General features: G+C 39.4%; 1 protein-coding gene across 4 annotated transcripts in view; it reads right to left on the bottom strand.

Moving 5' to 3' along the window:
• The window catches only part of OPTN (optineurin), a 54,817-nt gene continuing 37,643 nt past the window's right edge, over positions 1-17,174 (bottom strand). For 2 of the 4 annotated variants that reach the window (XM_010590727.3, XM_010590726.3), the window contains 2 exons: positions 16,866-16,945; positions 1-7,835 (listed from right to left, as the gene is read on the bottom strand). In XM_010590727.3, the coding sequence (XP_010589029.1) occupies positions 7,708-7,835; positions 16,866-16,945 (208 nt within the window). In that variant the 3' untranslated portion in view covers positions 1-7,707. Of the gene's footprint in view, positions 7,836-16,865; positions 16,949-17,174 lie in introns of all 4 variants that reach the window. The other 2 variants (XM_023548909.2, XM_010590725.3) reach the window with 1 other exon arrangement.

Genomic DNA, 17,174 nt, shown 5'->3' with positions numbered 1-17,174 from the left:
TTCTTTTTTTTTTTTTAATTTTAAATTGTGATTTAAGTGAAAGTTTACAAATCAAGTCAGTCTCTCATACAAAAATTTATATACATACACCTTGCGTGGTTTTTTTATATATATATATATACTCCTAATTGCTCTCCCCCTAATGAGACAGCACACTCCTTCCCTCCACTCTCTATTTTTGTGTCCATTCAGCCAGCTTCTGATCGCCTCTGCCCTCTCATCTCCCCTCCAGACAGGAGATGCCAACTTAGTCTCATGTGTCTACTTGATCCAAGAAGCTCACTCTTCACCAGTATCATTTTCTATCCCATAGTCCAGTCCAATCCCTGTCCGAAGAGTTGGCTTTGGGAATGGTTCCTGTCTTGGGCTAACAGAAGGTCTGGGGATGATGACCTCCGGGGTCGTTCTAGTCTCAGTCAGACCATTAACTCTGGTCTTTTTACGAGAATTTGGGGTCTGCATCCCACTGATCTCCTGATCCCTCAGGGGTTCTCTGTTGTGTTCCCTGTCAGGGCAGTCATCAGTTGTAGCCAGGCACCATCTAGTTCTTCTGATCTCAGGCTGATGTAGTCTCTGGTTTATGTGGTCCTTTCCATCTCTTGAGCTCATAATTACCTTGTGTCTTTGGTGTTCTTCATTCTCCTTTGCTCTAGGTGTGTTGAGACCCATTGATGCATCTTAGATGGCTGCTTGCTAGTGTTTAAGACCCCAGAAGCCACTCTCCAAAGTGGGATGCAGAATGTTTACTTAATAGGTTTTATTATGCCAATTGACTTAGATGTTCCCTGAAACCATGGTCCCCAAGCCCCCGCCCCTGCTATGCTGGCCTTCGAAGCATTCAGTTTATTCAGGAAACTTCTTTGCTTTTGGTTTAGTCCAGTTGTGCGGACCTCTCTTGTATTATGTGTTGTCTTTCCCTTCACCTAAAATAGTTCTTACCTATTATGTAATTAACGATAACTCCTCTCCCTCCCTCCCCTGTCTCGTAACCATCAAAGAATATTTTCTTTTCTGTTTAAACTATTTCTCCAGTTCTTATAATAGTAGTCTTATACAACATTTGTCCTTTTGCAACTAATTTCACTTAGCATAATGCCTTCCAGATTCCTCCATGTTATGAAATGTTTCACGGATTCACCATTGTTCTTTATCGATGTGTAGTATTCCATTGTGAGAATATACCATGATTTATTTATCCATTTATTCACTGACGGGCACCTTGGTTGCTTCCATCTTTTTGCTATTGTAAACAGTGCTGCAGTGAACATGGGTGTGCATATATCTGTTCGTGTAAAGGTTCTTATTTCTCTAGGATATATTCCAAGGAGTGGGATTGCTGGATTGTATGGTAATTCTATTTCTAGCTTTTTAAGGAAGTGCCAAATCAATTTCCAAAGTGCTCGTACCACTTTACATTCCCAGCAGCAGTGTATAAGGGTTCCAGTGTCTCTACGACCTCTCCAACATTTATTATTTTGTATTTTTTGGATTACTGCCAGCCTTGTTGGAGAAGGAATCTCATTGTAGTCTTGATTTGCATTTCTCCAATGGGTAATGATCGTGAGCATTTCCTCATATATCTGTTAGCTACCTGAATGTTTTCTTTAGTGAAGTGCCTGTTCATACCTTTTGCCCATTTTTTAATTGGGTTATTTGTCTTTTTGTAGTTGAGTTTTTACAGTATCATGTAGATTTTAGAGCTCAGGCGCTGATTGGAAATGTCATAGCTAAAAGCTTTTTCCCAGTCTGTACATAATCTTTTTACTCTTTTGGTGAAGTCTTTGGATGAGCATACGTGTTTGATTTTTAGGAGCTCACAGTTATCTGGTTTGTCTTCTGTATGGTTAGTAATGTTTCGTATAATATTTATGCCATGTATTAGGGCTCCTAGCATTGCCCTTATTTTTTTTTCCATGATTTTATGGTTTTAGATTTTATATTTAGGTCTTTGATCCATTTTGAGTTAGTTTTTGTTCATGGTGTGAGGTATGGGTCATTTCATTTTTTTCCAGATTTATAACCAGTTATGCCAGCACCATTTGTTAAAAAGGCTGTCTTTTTCCCATTTAACTGACTTTGGGCCTTTGTAAAAAATCAGCTGCTCATATGTGGATGGATTTATGTCTGGATTCTCAATTCTGTTCCATTGGTCTATGTATCGGTTGTTGTACCAGTGCCAGGCTGTTTTGACTACTGTGGCGGTATAATAAGTTCTAAAAGCAGATAGAGTGAGGCCTCCCACTTTGTTCTTCTGTATGTGACTTTTTGTTTTTCTCAAGCTCCTTGCAGGATTTTTTCTTTGTCTTTGGTTTTAGTGAGTGTGATTATGATATGCCTTGGTGTTTTTCTTTTGGGGTCTATCCTATGTGGAGTTTGTAAAGCTTCTTGAATGGCCAGCTTTTCATCATTGGTGATATTAGGGAAGTTTTCTATCAGAAATCCTTCGATGAGCCCCTCTCTGTTTCCCATTTTCTTACCCTGTTTTGGAACTCCGATCACTAGCAGATTTTTGCTTTTGATTGTATTCCACATAATTCTCAGGGTTTCTCCATTTTTCTTCATTGTTTCCTGATTTTTCCTCAGAGTTGTATCTAAGTGTTTGTCTTCAATTTTGCTGATTCTGTCTTCCATCATTTCAAACCTACTCCTCAGCCCTTCTATGACACTGTCCATTTCTGAAATCTTGTTGTTTATCTTTTGGATTTCTAACTGTTGCTTTGAATGATTTCTAGTTGTGAATTTATTTTGGCATTTTGTTCCTGTATTATTTTCCTGAATTGTTCCATTTTTTTGTCTGTATTTTCCATGAATATGTCTGCCTTTTCCATAAACTTGTCTATTTTTTCCTCATTTTTGTCTGCTTTTTGCTTCAACTCTTGGATTGCTCTGAACATTAGAGATCTGAATTCCCGATCAGCTAGTTCTAGTACCTTTTCTTCTACTGGAAAATCATCTGGTGTTTTATTTTGGGCACCTACTGGAACCATCCTGTTCTGTTTTTTAAATATGTTTTGATATTGTCTGCTGTCTTCGGGACATTCAGTAGTCATTTTCATTTCTTGATTGTAGATTCATTTGTTTTGTCCTGCCTTTTTATTTGGTTATGTCTGAGCAGGCAGGGTGCGTATTCTTTGTGGTTTGCTCTTCTGTAGATATGGTACTTTTCACCTCCTTGTCCAATGGGCAAGGCCGGTCATTCAGCTGTGGTGCAGCAGGGCAGGTCCAGCTTAGGGGCCCAGCCAATCCAAGCAGCCTGAGGCCAAAGCAGTTGCCTCCTGGCAAAGAGACTGTGGCTGACAGGAAGGAGAGGAAGCTGAGGGGTGGGGGGAGGTGCAGTTAGAAAAGGGATATCGTTCATTACCAGGTGCTCTGTCTTCTGCTGGGAACTTCGTGAAGCTGCTATCTCATATTCCCTGTCTGCTGATCTCCGTGGGTGAGGTGAATCCAAGTGCACAGACGCTGCACTTCCCAGCCAGCCAAGCCACCACAGCCAGTCAGGAAGCTTGGAGGCAGAGCAGTGGGGAGAGAATGGCGGGGTGGCGGGGGGGAAGCATGTGTCACTTGTTATCAGGTGCTCTGTCTCCTGCTGGGAGTTCCGCGAAGCTGCTTTCCTGTACTTCCTGTCTGCTGATCCCCGACAGGAGTCCAAGATGGCGGATCTGTGCTGCATTAGCTGATGGGGCCTTCAGCACATATCTCTCCTTGCTCTCTGTCCTCTGTTTCTTATTCCATTCAGTCCTTGGCCTTTTTTAAAAAATATATTTTTTATTGTGCTTTAAGTGAAAGTTTACAAATCAAGTCAGTCTCTCACACAACCTTGCTACACCTTGCTACATACTCCCAATTGCTATCCCCCTAATGAGACAGCCCACTCCCTCCTTCCATTCTTTCTTTTTGTGTCCATTTTGCCAGCTTCTAACCCCCTCTACTCTCTCATCTCCCCTCCAGGCAGGAGATGCCAACATAGTCTCCAGTGTCCACCTGATCCAAGAAGCTCACTCCTTACCAGCATTCTTCTCCAACCCATTGTCCAGTCCAATCCCTGTCTGAAGAGTTGGCTTTGGGAATGGTTCCTGTCCTGGGCCAATAGAAGGTCTGGGGGCCGTAACCATTAGGGTCCTTCTAGTCTCTGTGAGACCATTAAGTCTGGTCTTTTTATGAGAATTTGGGGTCTGCATCCCACTGCTCTGCTGCTCCCTCAGGGGTTCTTTGTTGTGTTCCCTGTCAGAGCAGTCATCGGTTGTAGCTGGGCACCATATAGTTCTTCTGGTCTCAGGCTAATGTAGCCTCTGGTCTATGTGGCCCTTTCTGTCTCTTGGGCTCATAATTACCTTATGTCCTTGGTGTTCTTCATTCTCCTTTGATCCAGGTGGGTTGAGACCAATTGATGCATCTTAGATGGGTGCTTGCTAGCATTTAAGACCCCAGACGCCACTCTCCAAAGTAGGACGCAAAATGTTTTCTTAATAGATTATGCCAATTGACTTAGATGTCCCCTGAAACCATGGTCCCCAAACCCCCACCCCTGCTACACTGGCCTTCAAAGCATTCAGTTTATTCAGGAAACTTCTTTCCTTTTGGTTTAGTCCAGTTGCACTGACCTCGCCTGTATTGTGTGTTGTCTTTCCCATCACCTAAAGTAGTTCTTACTTACTATCCAAATAGTGAATACCCCTCTCCCACCCTCCCCTGTCTCGTAACCATCAAATATTTTCTTCTCTGTTTAAACTATTTCTCGAGTTCTTATACAATATTTGTCCTTTTGCAACTGACTAATTTTGCTCAGCATAATGCCTTCCAGATTCCTCCATGTTATGAAATGTTTCACAGGTTCATCTCTGTTCTTTATGGATGCATAGTATTCCATTGTGTGGATATACCATAATTTATCCATTCATCCATTGATGGGCACCTTGGTTGCTTCCATCTTTTTGCTATTGTAAATAGTGCTACGATAAACATGGGTGTGTATATATCTGTTGGTGTAAAGGCTCTTATTTCTCTAGGATATATTCCAAGGAATGGGATTGCTGGATTGGATGGTTGTACCATTTTACATTCCCACCAGCAGTGTGTAAGTGTTCCAGTCTCTCCACGGCCTCTCCAACATTATTTTGTGTTTTTTGGATTAATGCCAGCCTTGTTTTTTTTTTTTTTTTGTTGGAGTGAGAAGGAATCTCATTGTAGTTTTAATTCGCATTTCTCTAATGGCTAATGATTGTGAGCATTTCCTCATGTATCTCTTAGCTACCTGAATGTCTTCTTTAGTGAAGTGTCTGTTCATATCTTTTGCCTATTTTTTAATTGGGTTATTTGTCTTTTTGTAGTTTTTGCAGTATCATGTAGATTTTAGAGCTGAGGCGCTGATCGGAAATGTCATAGCTAAAAACTTTTTCCCAGTCTGTAAGCAGTCTTTTTACTCTTTTGGGGAAGTCTTTGGATGAGCATAGGTGTTTGATTTTTTCTGGGTACTAGTTTTTCTTCTGCATTGTTAGTAATGTTTTGTATACTGTCTACACCATGTATTAGGGCTCCTAACGTCTCTATTTTTTGTTCCATGATCTTTATCGTTTTAGATTTTATACTTAGGTCTTTGATCCATTTTGAGTTAGTTTTTGTACATGGAGTGAGGTATGGGTCTTGTTTCATTTTTTTGCAGATGAATATCCAGTTATTTGGCTGAGTACTTTATCTTTTTATTTGACACTTCAGGTTCCAGTAAAGACGTCTGTCTCTGTTTTACTTAGTTTTTTGGGTCTTTCCTGTGCAGGGATGGCGTGGTGCTTCTGTCTATGGCACCATGTTCACCAGAAGTCTTAATGTTTCTTTAAAGACAATCCCAAGTTAGCCCTTTTATTGTGGGTCAAATGGAAGTGTTAACCAATCTACAGTTTATGATGTACACAATGTGTTATAGGTGTGTTCATATTAAGTAATCTTATGATTCAAAGTTATTTTAAATATAACATTTGAGGACTTATTACTGTAAAATGATTTAACTAGGATTTTTTCATTGCCTCATTTGTGTTTCTTCCCTGCTTCCATCTTTCCACTGTTCCCTGTTTAACCAGACTTCAAGAGTACTGTGGAAGGCCCTGGATGAGGGGCAAAGATTACTGAGGTGTAATTAACTGGTAACATGGAATGAGCCCTTTGATGTGATCTCTGACTAAACTAATTAGATAAGAGATGCACAGAGTTTTCAACTTGATTATCTTATTGCTATTTGATTCCCTCAAAACAATAGCTTTAATTTAAATCACTCATGTGAACTTGCCTTCCTTCATTTGCAGTCCTTCTAATTATTGAGCAAACAGTTTGATCACAGGCTTAATATGGCCATTCATGCTATCATTTCAGAGTTCGGATCTGCTTAATACTTTTACTTGAACAAAGTAAAAAGAAATCCCTAGTACCTTAAATGGGAGACCATTTGCTTTGCTCCTCTATTTAAGGATACTACAGAAATCTATTTTCTTTTAATTGAAATCATTGTTGAATTTGTACAGTGTATTCTTTTGGCAGGAAAATGTCTAACTATTTTGATTTCTATTTGAATATATATGATCAAGTTTGCTTATGAGAAATTCTTATGAAAAATCCCAACAAGGGAGATCTTTTAATTGCTCTTAAATGTTTTTGGAACCTAGATGCATAAGGACAATATTTTTATGGCTGTTCTAATATTAGCTAGTCTGGGTAACCTCCAAGTTTACAAAAATATGGCAAATACTATCAATTCTTTCCCTTAGCAAGATTAACTTCCAACTCAAATAACATGTACTAGTCTCTAGAACAGGAATTTTCTCATAGAATTAACCAAACTGCTCTTAATATTAAGCTGAATAAGCTTAAGACAGAAAATGCACACTATGAAATTAGTCATATATGAAGAATGTAAAAGATTCATAAGCAAAATTTTATTTTGCAATGAGTATTTTTTTGTGATTATGAAGATGTAACCTGATCCAAGAATAAAGTTAATAGATAGCCGTTCTTTTTATAAGCTAACAAACTATCTACTGTACAAGCCCATGTATCTGCAGCGCTGTACAATGAAAGAACAAAGGTAACTTCTTTACACTATGAATGGTTATACGAAATCAAGTGAACCTTCTGGCATCTACTTCATGTATGCCAGTATGTTTCCACTTGTCCTGATAGCAAGTAAAAGTTCACAGTGCTTATACGAAAAAAGCCATATCCTAGCTTTGGTACAATTACTGTGGCTGCAATGAAACTATACCACACAGATATACACACAACCCCAGATAGATTCATTTTAAATGGATGACGAAAAATAACAATTTATTAAAAAAATACTTCGAAGACATTTTTCTCGATTGTATCTGTGACCACTTCATTTTTCCTGCTTCCTTAAAGGTTCTTAAAATTTATCAGTGAAGTTTCCTCCATCTAATTACATTAACTCTGTCACATGATGTCTATGGGGCAGTGCTCACACAAACCAAACACAAAAAAACCTGAATCTATTCTAAGAAGAATGGTATGCTTTAGGATTCTATTTTGTGAGCTTATGGAAATTCACAAAAAATGTCCTACTTAGAACACATATGTTTTCTTTCTCCTAAAACAAACATAATAAGAGAAAATGTTTGAGTGAAAACAAATAACACAACAGTGCAAGTCTTAGAGGAAAAAAATCTGACATTTACCAACAATTTTGGGTGGGTGAAACATCAACACTTAAATGATACAGTCCATGACATGAATCTGCAACGTATCTATGTCGGGCAGAACTTCTCCACATTTGGGGCAAGAATGAATTGGAATATTCCTTTGTTGTTGTTGCCGCCAGTTTCTATCCTCGGCTCCTGGGAATAAGCATTCAATGAAATGTCATTAGTTTCGTACTGTAAGCAGTTTTGTTTGGTTGGCTTTAATAACAGATGGGCTAATATTAACACAAGTTAAACTTTGTCATCAATACCTAGTGGGAAGCGAATACTGATTTTTTTTTTTCTTTAACACATAAAATATCCACAGATGGTACTCTGCTTCTTTATTCCCTTAGGATTTCAACTGCATTCCATAAAAATACATGATTTCAGTTCTAGGCACGTGACAATAGATATTCTAATAAAAACTAGAACATCTGAGAGAAGAAAAGAGATGGATGACGATATAAGCAAAAGAAGGAGAGAATGAGGAAAAAAATGAAGAGAGCATGATAGAGGTATCCTGGAACAGGACGTACCCTCCCAGAAGCAGAGACAATACTTAGGTTTATTCAGCAGACACCTTTGTGTACTCCAGGAAGTGCAAGAGACTGTGCTATGCACAGGGATGCAGACCTGGTGGGACCTCCGGCAAGAATACTGACAATGACAGGCAGAGTAGTAAACGCCACGACTGTGTTTTGCATAAGGTGCTTCAGCAGATGTACACAGAAAGGCATCCAACTTAGGCTACTCAGTTAAGAAAGACTTCTGGGATAAGAGTGATTAAACTTGAAAGGAGTCATAAGAATGAAGTGGAGTTAGGCCGAGGTAAAATAAGTGTCAGGGACTGAACTGTGTCCCTCCAAAATATGTCAACTTGGGTAGCTAATGATTCTCAGTACTGTATGACTCTCTACCATTTTGTCATCTGATATGATTTCCCTGTGTGTTGTAAATCCTATCACTATGATGTAATGAGATGGATTAGTGGCAGTTATATTGATGAGATCTACAAGATAAGATAGTGTCTTAATCCAATCTGTTCCGAGATAAAAAACAGAAGTGAGCAGAGAGACATGGGGACCTCATACCACCAAGAAAGCCGTGCTGGGAGCAGAGTGTATCCTTTGGACCTGAAGTTCCTGTGCTGAGATGCTCCCAGACCAAGGGAAGACTGATGACAGGGACCTTCTTCCACAGCCAACAGAGAGAGAAAGCCCTCCCCTGGAGCTGACGCCCTGACTTCAAACTTGTAGCTTACTGGGCTGTGAGAGAATAAACTTCTGTTTGTTAAAGCCATCCACTTGTGGTATTTCTGTTATAGCAGCACTAGATGACTAAGAAAGTAAGCGAGGGTAAAGAATTAAAGTGTGCGTGTGTGTTTGAGTCGATTCTGACTCACAGCCACCCCATGTAACAGAGCAGAAATGTCCCATAGGGCTTCCAAGGCTGTAATTTTTACAGAAGCAGACTGCCACATCTTTTTCCTGAGGAGTTGCTGGGTGGGTTCAAAGGTCAACCTTTCTGTTCACAGCCAGACACTTAACCATCATGCCACCAGGCCTTCTTCAGTTGAAAAATGAGTCCTGTAATTTCTCCCAATTTTGGAGTCACACTGAGGTTTGATACTAAAGAATGCTTGAAATAGTGTTGACTTGATCAATGCTCGAAATTACTTCTGGCTCTTGTGGCATCGTTTTGACCTGAACCTTCTCGACCAATGCAAACCGTTTTGACTTTTCAGAGTCTCAGAAAAATCTCAGGCCCCTACAGTTTGGTTCAGCCCCCAAAATGTTTGTTGCCAGAGAATGACAGCAGAGATAACCTTTAACATGGTTATTTGCTTCTAACACATTATTTGAACTTAATAACATGTAATACTGTTACAGTTTGTTTTAAGCAAACATTAGAAGTATTTTTAGATAGAAATATTTATCACAAGGCATGATTTCTGAAGCAGGGAGTTTTCTAATTGTCTAGTTGCTCTAGATCAGGGTTCAACAAAGTTTCTTCTGTAAAGAGTAAATATTTAAGACTTTGCGGGCCATGTAATTTCCATGACAACGACTCAACTCTGCCACTGTAGCATAAAGGAAGCCACAGACAATACGTAAACAAATAGGCATGACTGTAATCCAATAAAAATTTATTTGTAAAAAGAGCGAACAGGTCAGATTTGGCCTGTGGGCTGTAGTTTGTCAATTTCTGCTCTAGACGACAACCAGACTCTTACTAGGGACTGTTCAGTCTTCATTTTAAACTTTATTGCCTCTATCTGTGCTTTTCATGTGTGTGTTGGCCTTAGTTTCCAGCTCAGATTTGGGCTGTTGTACCAGTCTACTAACAGGTCCCTTCTGTCTCCTGACTCTTCACCCTAAAACAAGCTTAGTTATTTTTCATTATTTAACACATCACGCTCTTTTCTGCTTTTGCCCTTCTATTCTCATACCATACTTATCTAAATCCCTGTTTCAAGGTCCAGTTTAAAACCACAATTTTGCAAGGCCTTTCTCAACTCTCCTGGCCCTCAATGATGGCCCTTCCTCTGATCTTCCAACACGAATAGTTCTATTTCATGTTGTACTATGAATTCTTCTTATGTGCACATCCTGTGTCTCCAACTAGGCCATACATCCTTAGGGACATGACCATGACTTATGCCTTTTTGTTGCCTAGTGCCTGGCAGAATGTCCTAGAACAGAGTAGCCACTTCAAATGGCTGCTGATGGCAATGATGATAAAATATACTGAAATGGAATATTGTTTAAAGCAGTTTTGTTATGAAATTAAAAACTCTTAAGGCAGTCTCTGTTTGGAATAAACAGACACAATGGGAAATTTTTAGATTATAAATGTAAGTCAAAGACTGTTTGATCAGTTCTTCTTTATGTAAATAGACATTTCCCTCATATAGTTAAGAAGATAAAAAATCTTCCGTAAGAAATTTAGGTGCAATAGATTGTCCTTTTTGACCTGACAATCTTGTAGGACATGTGTAGACATAAGGTATATGAGTGTTCCTAGGACACTTAAGATCAGGTTATAGTGAAAACGCCTAGCAGTGCTTAAGTGGGTAGATGCAGCTTTCAGAGAAGAATAAAGCTTTACCTGCTTTTGCTAAGAAATACTTAAGGCTAATGTTTGTCAGCCCATGTGCTACCTCCTCCCCTTCTGTATATGTACCATGAATACTAGGCTTATTCCTAACCTGAATTACTACCTCTATTTACTTTAACCTGCTTTTTCCTCCTGTAAAAGAACTTTAGGGGCGCGGGGTGGGCAAAAGGAATAATCAGAAATTTGCCCAAAATTTAATAGTTTACTATAGATACTAATATTGTTCCCCTGCTGATGAAAACACCGTGATGCCGTTCCATTTCAGCAGTCACTTGGTATGTGAGAGTGACTTAGACTGATCCAGCATTATGAAAAAAAAAAAAGTTTTATGTGAAATTTAAGATGGCATCTTAAACTCAGACTCTTCTTTTTCAGTGACATTGCTGCTAACCTTTCTGCTAGCTATGTCAGTCTTTGATTGCTTGAATTTTATTTTTTTATACCTAGAAACAAGAATAAGGCCTCCTTTTAGAGATATGCCATAGACAGTGACCTATTTTAAACTACAGAATATTATTATTATTGTATTAAAACCACATAATAAATACACATTTCTATCAGTTTGTTGTACTGTGGGGACTTGGGTGTTGCTGTGATGCTGAAAGCTATGCCAAAGGTGTTCAAATACCAGCAGAGTCATCCATGGAGGACAGGTTTCACCTGAGCTTCCAGGCTAAGACAGACGGGGAAGAAGGATCCGGCAGTCTACTTCTGAAAAGCATTAGCCAGTGAAAACCTTATGAATAGCAGCAGAACACTGTTTGATATAGTGCTGGAAGATGAGCCCCCCAGGTTGGAAGGCACTCAAAAGACGACTGGGGAAGAGCTGCCTCCTCAAAGTAGAGTCGACCTTAATGACGTGGATGGAGTCAAGCTTTCGGGACCTTCATTTGCTGATGTGGCACAAATCAAAATAAGAAGAAACAGCTGCAAACATCCATTGGTAATTGGAATGTGGAATGTACGAAGTATGAATCTAGGAAAACTGAAAGTCATCAAAAGTGAAATGGAATGTATAAACATTGATATCCTAGGCATTAGTGAGCTGAAATGGACTGGTATCAGCCATTCTGAATCAGGCAATCATATGTTCTACCATGCTGGGAATGACAACTTGAAGAGGAATGGCACTGCATTCATCATCAAAATGAACATTTCAAGATCTATCCTGAAGTACAATGCTGTAAGTGGTATGATAATATCCATACACCTACAAGGAAGATCAGTTAATGCGCTATTATTCAAATTTACACACCATCCACTAAGGTCAAAGATGAAGAAATTGAAGATTTTTACCAACTTCTGCAATCTGAAATTGATCAAACATGGAATCAGGAAGCATTGCCAATTACAGGACAGTGGAAGCAAAAGTTGGAAACAAAGAAGGATCAGTAGTTGGAAAATATGGCCCTGGTGATAGAAACAATGGCAGAGGTCACATGATAGAATTCTGCAAGACCAACGACTTCTTCATTGCAAATACCTTTTTTCACCAACATATATGGTGACTATACATGTGGACCCCCACACGTCTGTCAGTTTTTCATACTGTGGGGGCTTGTGTGTGCTGCTGTGATGCTGGAAGCTATGTCACTGGCATTCAAATGCCAACAGGGTCACCCATGGTGGACAGGTTTCAGCTGAGCTTCCAGACTAAGACAGACTAGGATGAAGGAGGACCTGGCAGTCTACTTCTGAAAAGCATTAGCCAGTGAAAACCTTTATGAATAGCAGTGCAACACTGTCTGATAGAGTGCCAGAAGATGAGCCCCTCAGGCACTCAAAATACGACTGGGGAAGAGCTGCCTCCTCAAAGTAGAGTCGACCTTAATGATGTGAATGGAGTTAAGCCTTTGGGACCTTCATTTGCTGATGTGGCACAACTTAAAATGACAAGAAACTGCTGCAAACATTCACTAATAATAGGAACAGGGAATGTACGAAGTATGAATCTAGGAAAATTAGAAATCATCAAAAATGGAATGGATTGATATTCTAGGCATTAGTGAGCTGAAACAGAGGGATACTGGTCATTCTGAATTGAACGATCATATGGTCTACTATGCTGGGAGTGACATCTTGAAAAGGAATGAAACTGCATTCATCATCAAAAAGAACACTTCTAGATCCATCCTAAACTACAACACTCTCAGTGATAGGATAATACTCATACACCTACAAGGAAGACCAGTTAATACAACTATTATTCAAATTTATGCACTAACCACTAATGTCAAAGATGAATAAACTGAAGATCTTTACTAACTTCTGAAGTCTGAAATTGATCAAACATGCAATCAGGATGCACTGATAATTACTGGTGATTGGGATGTGAAAGTTGGAAACAAAGAAGGATCGGTAGTTGGAAAATACCGCCTTGGTGATAGAAATGATGCCAAAGACTGCATGAAAGAATTCTGCCAAGACCAACGACTCTTCACTGCAAATACCTTTTCTTCACCAACATAAATGGTGACTATACACATGGACCTCACCAGATTGAACATACAGGAATCAAATTGACTACATCTGTGGAAAGAGATGAGGGAAAAGGTCAATATCATCAGTCAGAAGGCCAGAGTCGACTGTGGATCAGGGCATCAATTACTCATATGCAAATTCAAGTTAAAACTGAAGAAAATTAGAACAAGTCGACAAGAACCAAAGTATGACCCTTAGTATATCCCACCTGAATTTAGGGACCATCTCAAGAACAGATTTGACGTGCTGAACACTAATGACCAAAGACCAGATGAATTGTAGAATGACATCAGGGACATCATACATGAAGAAAGCAAGAGATCATTAAAAATGCAGGTGTCTTGGATTGAATTGTGTCCCTCCAAAAATAAGTGTATTGATTTGGTTAGGCCATGATTCCCAGTATCCTGTGGTTGTCTTCTATTTTGTGATTATAATTTTATGTTGAGAGGATTAGGGTAGGATTGTAACACCACCCTTACTCAGGTCACTTCCCTGATTCAAGAGAGGAAACAGAGGGAAAGAGAAGCAAGCAGAGAGTCGGGGTCCTCATATCACCAAGAAAGCAGCACCAGGAGCAGAGCTCGTCCTTTGGACCTGGGGTCCCTATGCCTGAGAAATTCCTCAACCACGGAAAGATTGAGGACAAGGACCTTCTTCCAGAGCCGAAAGAGAGAGAAATCCTTCCCCTGGAGCTGACGCCTTGAATTTGGACTTTTAGCTACTTTACTGTGAGGAAATAAATTTCTTTTTGTTAAAGCCATCCACATGTGGTATTTCTGTTATAGCAGTACTAGATGACTAAGACAACGGGAGAGAAAGAAAAGACCTAAATGGATGTCAGAAGTGACTCTGACACTTGCTCTTGAACGTCAAGTAGCTAAAGCAAAAGGAAAAAATGATGAAGTAAAAGAGCTGAACAGAAGGTTTCAAAGGCTGGCTCGAGAAGACAAAGTAAAGTATTATGATAACATGTGCAAAGAGCTGGAAATAGAAACCGAAAGGGAAGAACACACTCAGCATTTCTCAAGCTGAAAGAACTGAAGAAAAAATTCAAGCCTCAAGGTGCAATACTGAAGGATTCTATGGGGAAATTATTAAATGACGCAGGAAGCATCAAAAGATGGAAGGAATACACAGTCACTACACCAAAAAGAACTGGTCGACATTCAACCATTTCAGGAGGTAACATATGATCAGGAACCAAAGGTACTGAAGGAAAAAGTCCAAGCTGCACCAAAGGCACTGGCGAAAAACAAGGCTCTGGGAATTAAAAGGATACCAGTTGAGATGTTTCAACAATTGGATGCAGGGCCAGAAGCGCTCACTTGTCTATGCCAAGAAATCTGGAAGACAGCTACCTAGCCAACCGATTGGAAGAGATCCATATTTATGCCTGTTCCCAAGAAATGTGATCCAACTGAAAGCAGAAATTATTGAAAAATCTCATTAATATCACACGCAAGCAAAATTTTGCTGAAGATCATTCAAAAATGGCTGCAGCAGTATACTAACAGGAAACTGCCAGAAATTTAAGCTGGATTCAGAAGAGGACATGAAACTGGGGATATCACTGATGATGTTAGATGGATCCTGGCTGAAAGCACAGAATACAATAAAGATTTTTACCTGTGTTTTAACAGTTTTATTGGCTATGTATGCTAAGGCATTCGACTGTGTGGATCATAACAAATTACAGATAACATTATAAGGAATGGGAATTCCAGAACACTTAATTGTGCTCATGAGGAACCTTTATACAGATCAAGAGGCAGTTGTTCGGATAGAACAAGGAAATACTGATTGGTTTAAAGTCAGGAAAAGTGTGCATCAGGGTTGTATCCTTTCAGCATACCTATTCAATCTGTATACTGAGCAAATAATCCGAGAAGCTGGACTATATGAAGAAGAACGGGGCATCAGGATTGAAGGAAGATTCATTAACAACCTGTGTTATGCAGATGACACAACCTTGCTTGCTGTAAGTGAAGAGGACCTTGAGCACTTACTGATAAAGATCAAAGACCACAGCCTTCAGTAGGGTTACACCTCAACATAAAACAAAAAAACCTTTACAACTGGACCAATAAGCAACATTATGATAACAGAGAAAAGACTGAAGTTGTCAAGGATTTCATTTTATTTGGATCTACAATCAACACCCATTGAAGCAGCAGTCAAGAAATTAAAAGATGCATCGCACTGGGCAAATCTGCAGCAAAAGACCTCTTTAAAGTGTTGAAAAGCAAAGATGTCACCTTGAAGACTAAGGTGTGCCTGACCCAAGCCATGGTGTTTTCAATTACCTCCTATGCCTGTGAAAGCTGGATGATGAATAAAGAAGACTGAAGAAGAACTGATGTCTTTGAATTGTGGTGCTGGAGAAGAACATCGAATATACCATGAACTGCCAAAAGAACGAACCAATCTGCCTTGGAAGAACAACAACCAGAATGCTCTTTAGAAGCAAGGATGGCAAGACTACATCTCACATACTTTGGACATGTTGTCAGGAGGGATCAATCCCTGGAGAAGGACATTATGCTTGGTCAGTGAAAAAGACGAAGACCCTCAATGAGATGGACTGACATAGTGGCTGCAAGAATGGGCTTAAGCATCATTGTGAGGATGGTGCAGAACCAGGCAGTATTTCATTCTGTTGTACATACGGTCGCTATGAGTTGGAACCAACTCGATGATACCTAACAACAACAATAAATATGGCGTCATACTTTTAATAAGTGCTATGATCAATTTCTGTGTCATGGTTAAGAGTCAGATAATCTTGGGTTTCACTTCCAGTTCTGCCACTAATTAGCCTTGTGATCCTGGGCAAATTATTTAACCTTGCCAAGTTTCAGTTTCATCATCTGTATGATGGTGCTAATAATATATAATAGAACTTTTGTGAGGATTAATACGATATGTATACAGTGATTAGCACAGTGCCTGGGCATAGAAAACTCTCAGACGGTAATATCATTATGTGCATGTAGTGGGTGAAAAGGTAAGTTTATCGTTTAACAGTATAAATGTGTATTTAAAACACATAAATAATCATAACTTAAAATAGCAGGAAAGTATTAAAACAATAATAAAATACTTTGGAGATTTAGGAGGGAGAGGTCACATTCTCTTGGATTCACAGCGATGGTACATGAATTGGGTTTTAAAGATGGGGTAAGAGTTTACTGAAAAGAGACTGGAGGAATACTAGGTAAAGGGCACAGAATAAGCAATCCACGTTGGTATAAAAGCTTAGGACAAGTTCAAGGAACAGTGAATGACTCAGTTTGGCTAAGGTCTGTGGTAGACTAGAGTGAGTTACCTTAAAAGGCTTCAAAGGTTGGCAGTGCCCCACCTTAACTGGATGAAGACCAGAGTGAAGAGTCTAGTCTTTACCCAATAGGTAATGGGTAGAAAGTATGGTATCGTGGAAATAAGACTGATGGGTGCTATATTTTTGGAAGATCCATTTGGAATGCATTGTATAGAATGTAGTGGATTTTTTTCTTTAAGCATCTTCTTCATAGGATATTGTGACTCACTGGAAGCCTGAAAAAACCTAGAGTCCACGGCACTCACCTCTTTGAACGAGGTAAGCCTGCTGGTCTGGGTCGCTTGTTCTGGCCCCATGACGGCTCTGCATCTCCATCAGGGACTGCCTGCTGGGATTAAAAGCAACACTGTATGTGATGTGCAGAAACCCTAAAAACATGAACAGCATTAAGCAGACATTTTCAATGGAAGTATGATGGAAAAAAAGAATTGAACTACAATGCCAAGGTTCATAGAGACGAGAACCAGAGACTAATTTGAGTTTTAAATAGTATCAGCACTAGAACACAATATAGTAAAAGTAAATGACAATTAAGATAAAATAACCAGGAAATA

Source organism: Loxodonta africana, chromosome 4, assembly GCF_030014295.1.
Source record: "Loxodonta africana isolate mLoxAfr1 chromosome 4, mLoxAfr1.hap2, whole genome shotgun sequence".
NCBI classification, from domain to species: Eukaryota; Metazoa; Chordata; class Mammalia; order Proboscidea; family Elephantidae; genus Loxodonta; species Loxodonta africana.
Note: the sequence above shows the minus strand (reverse complement) of the source record. Positions and strands in the feature narration are given on the sequence as shown.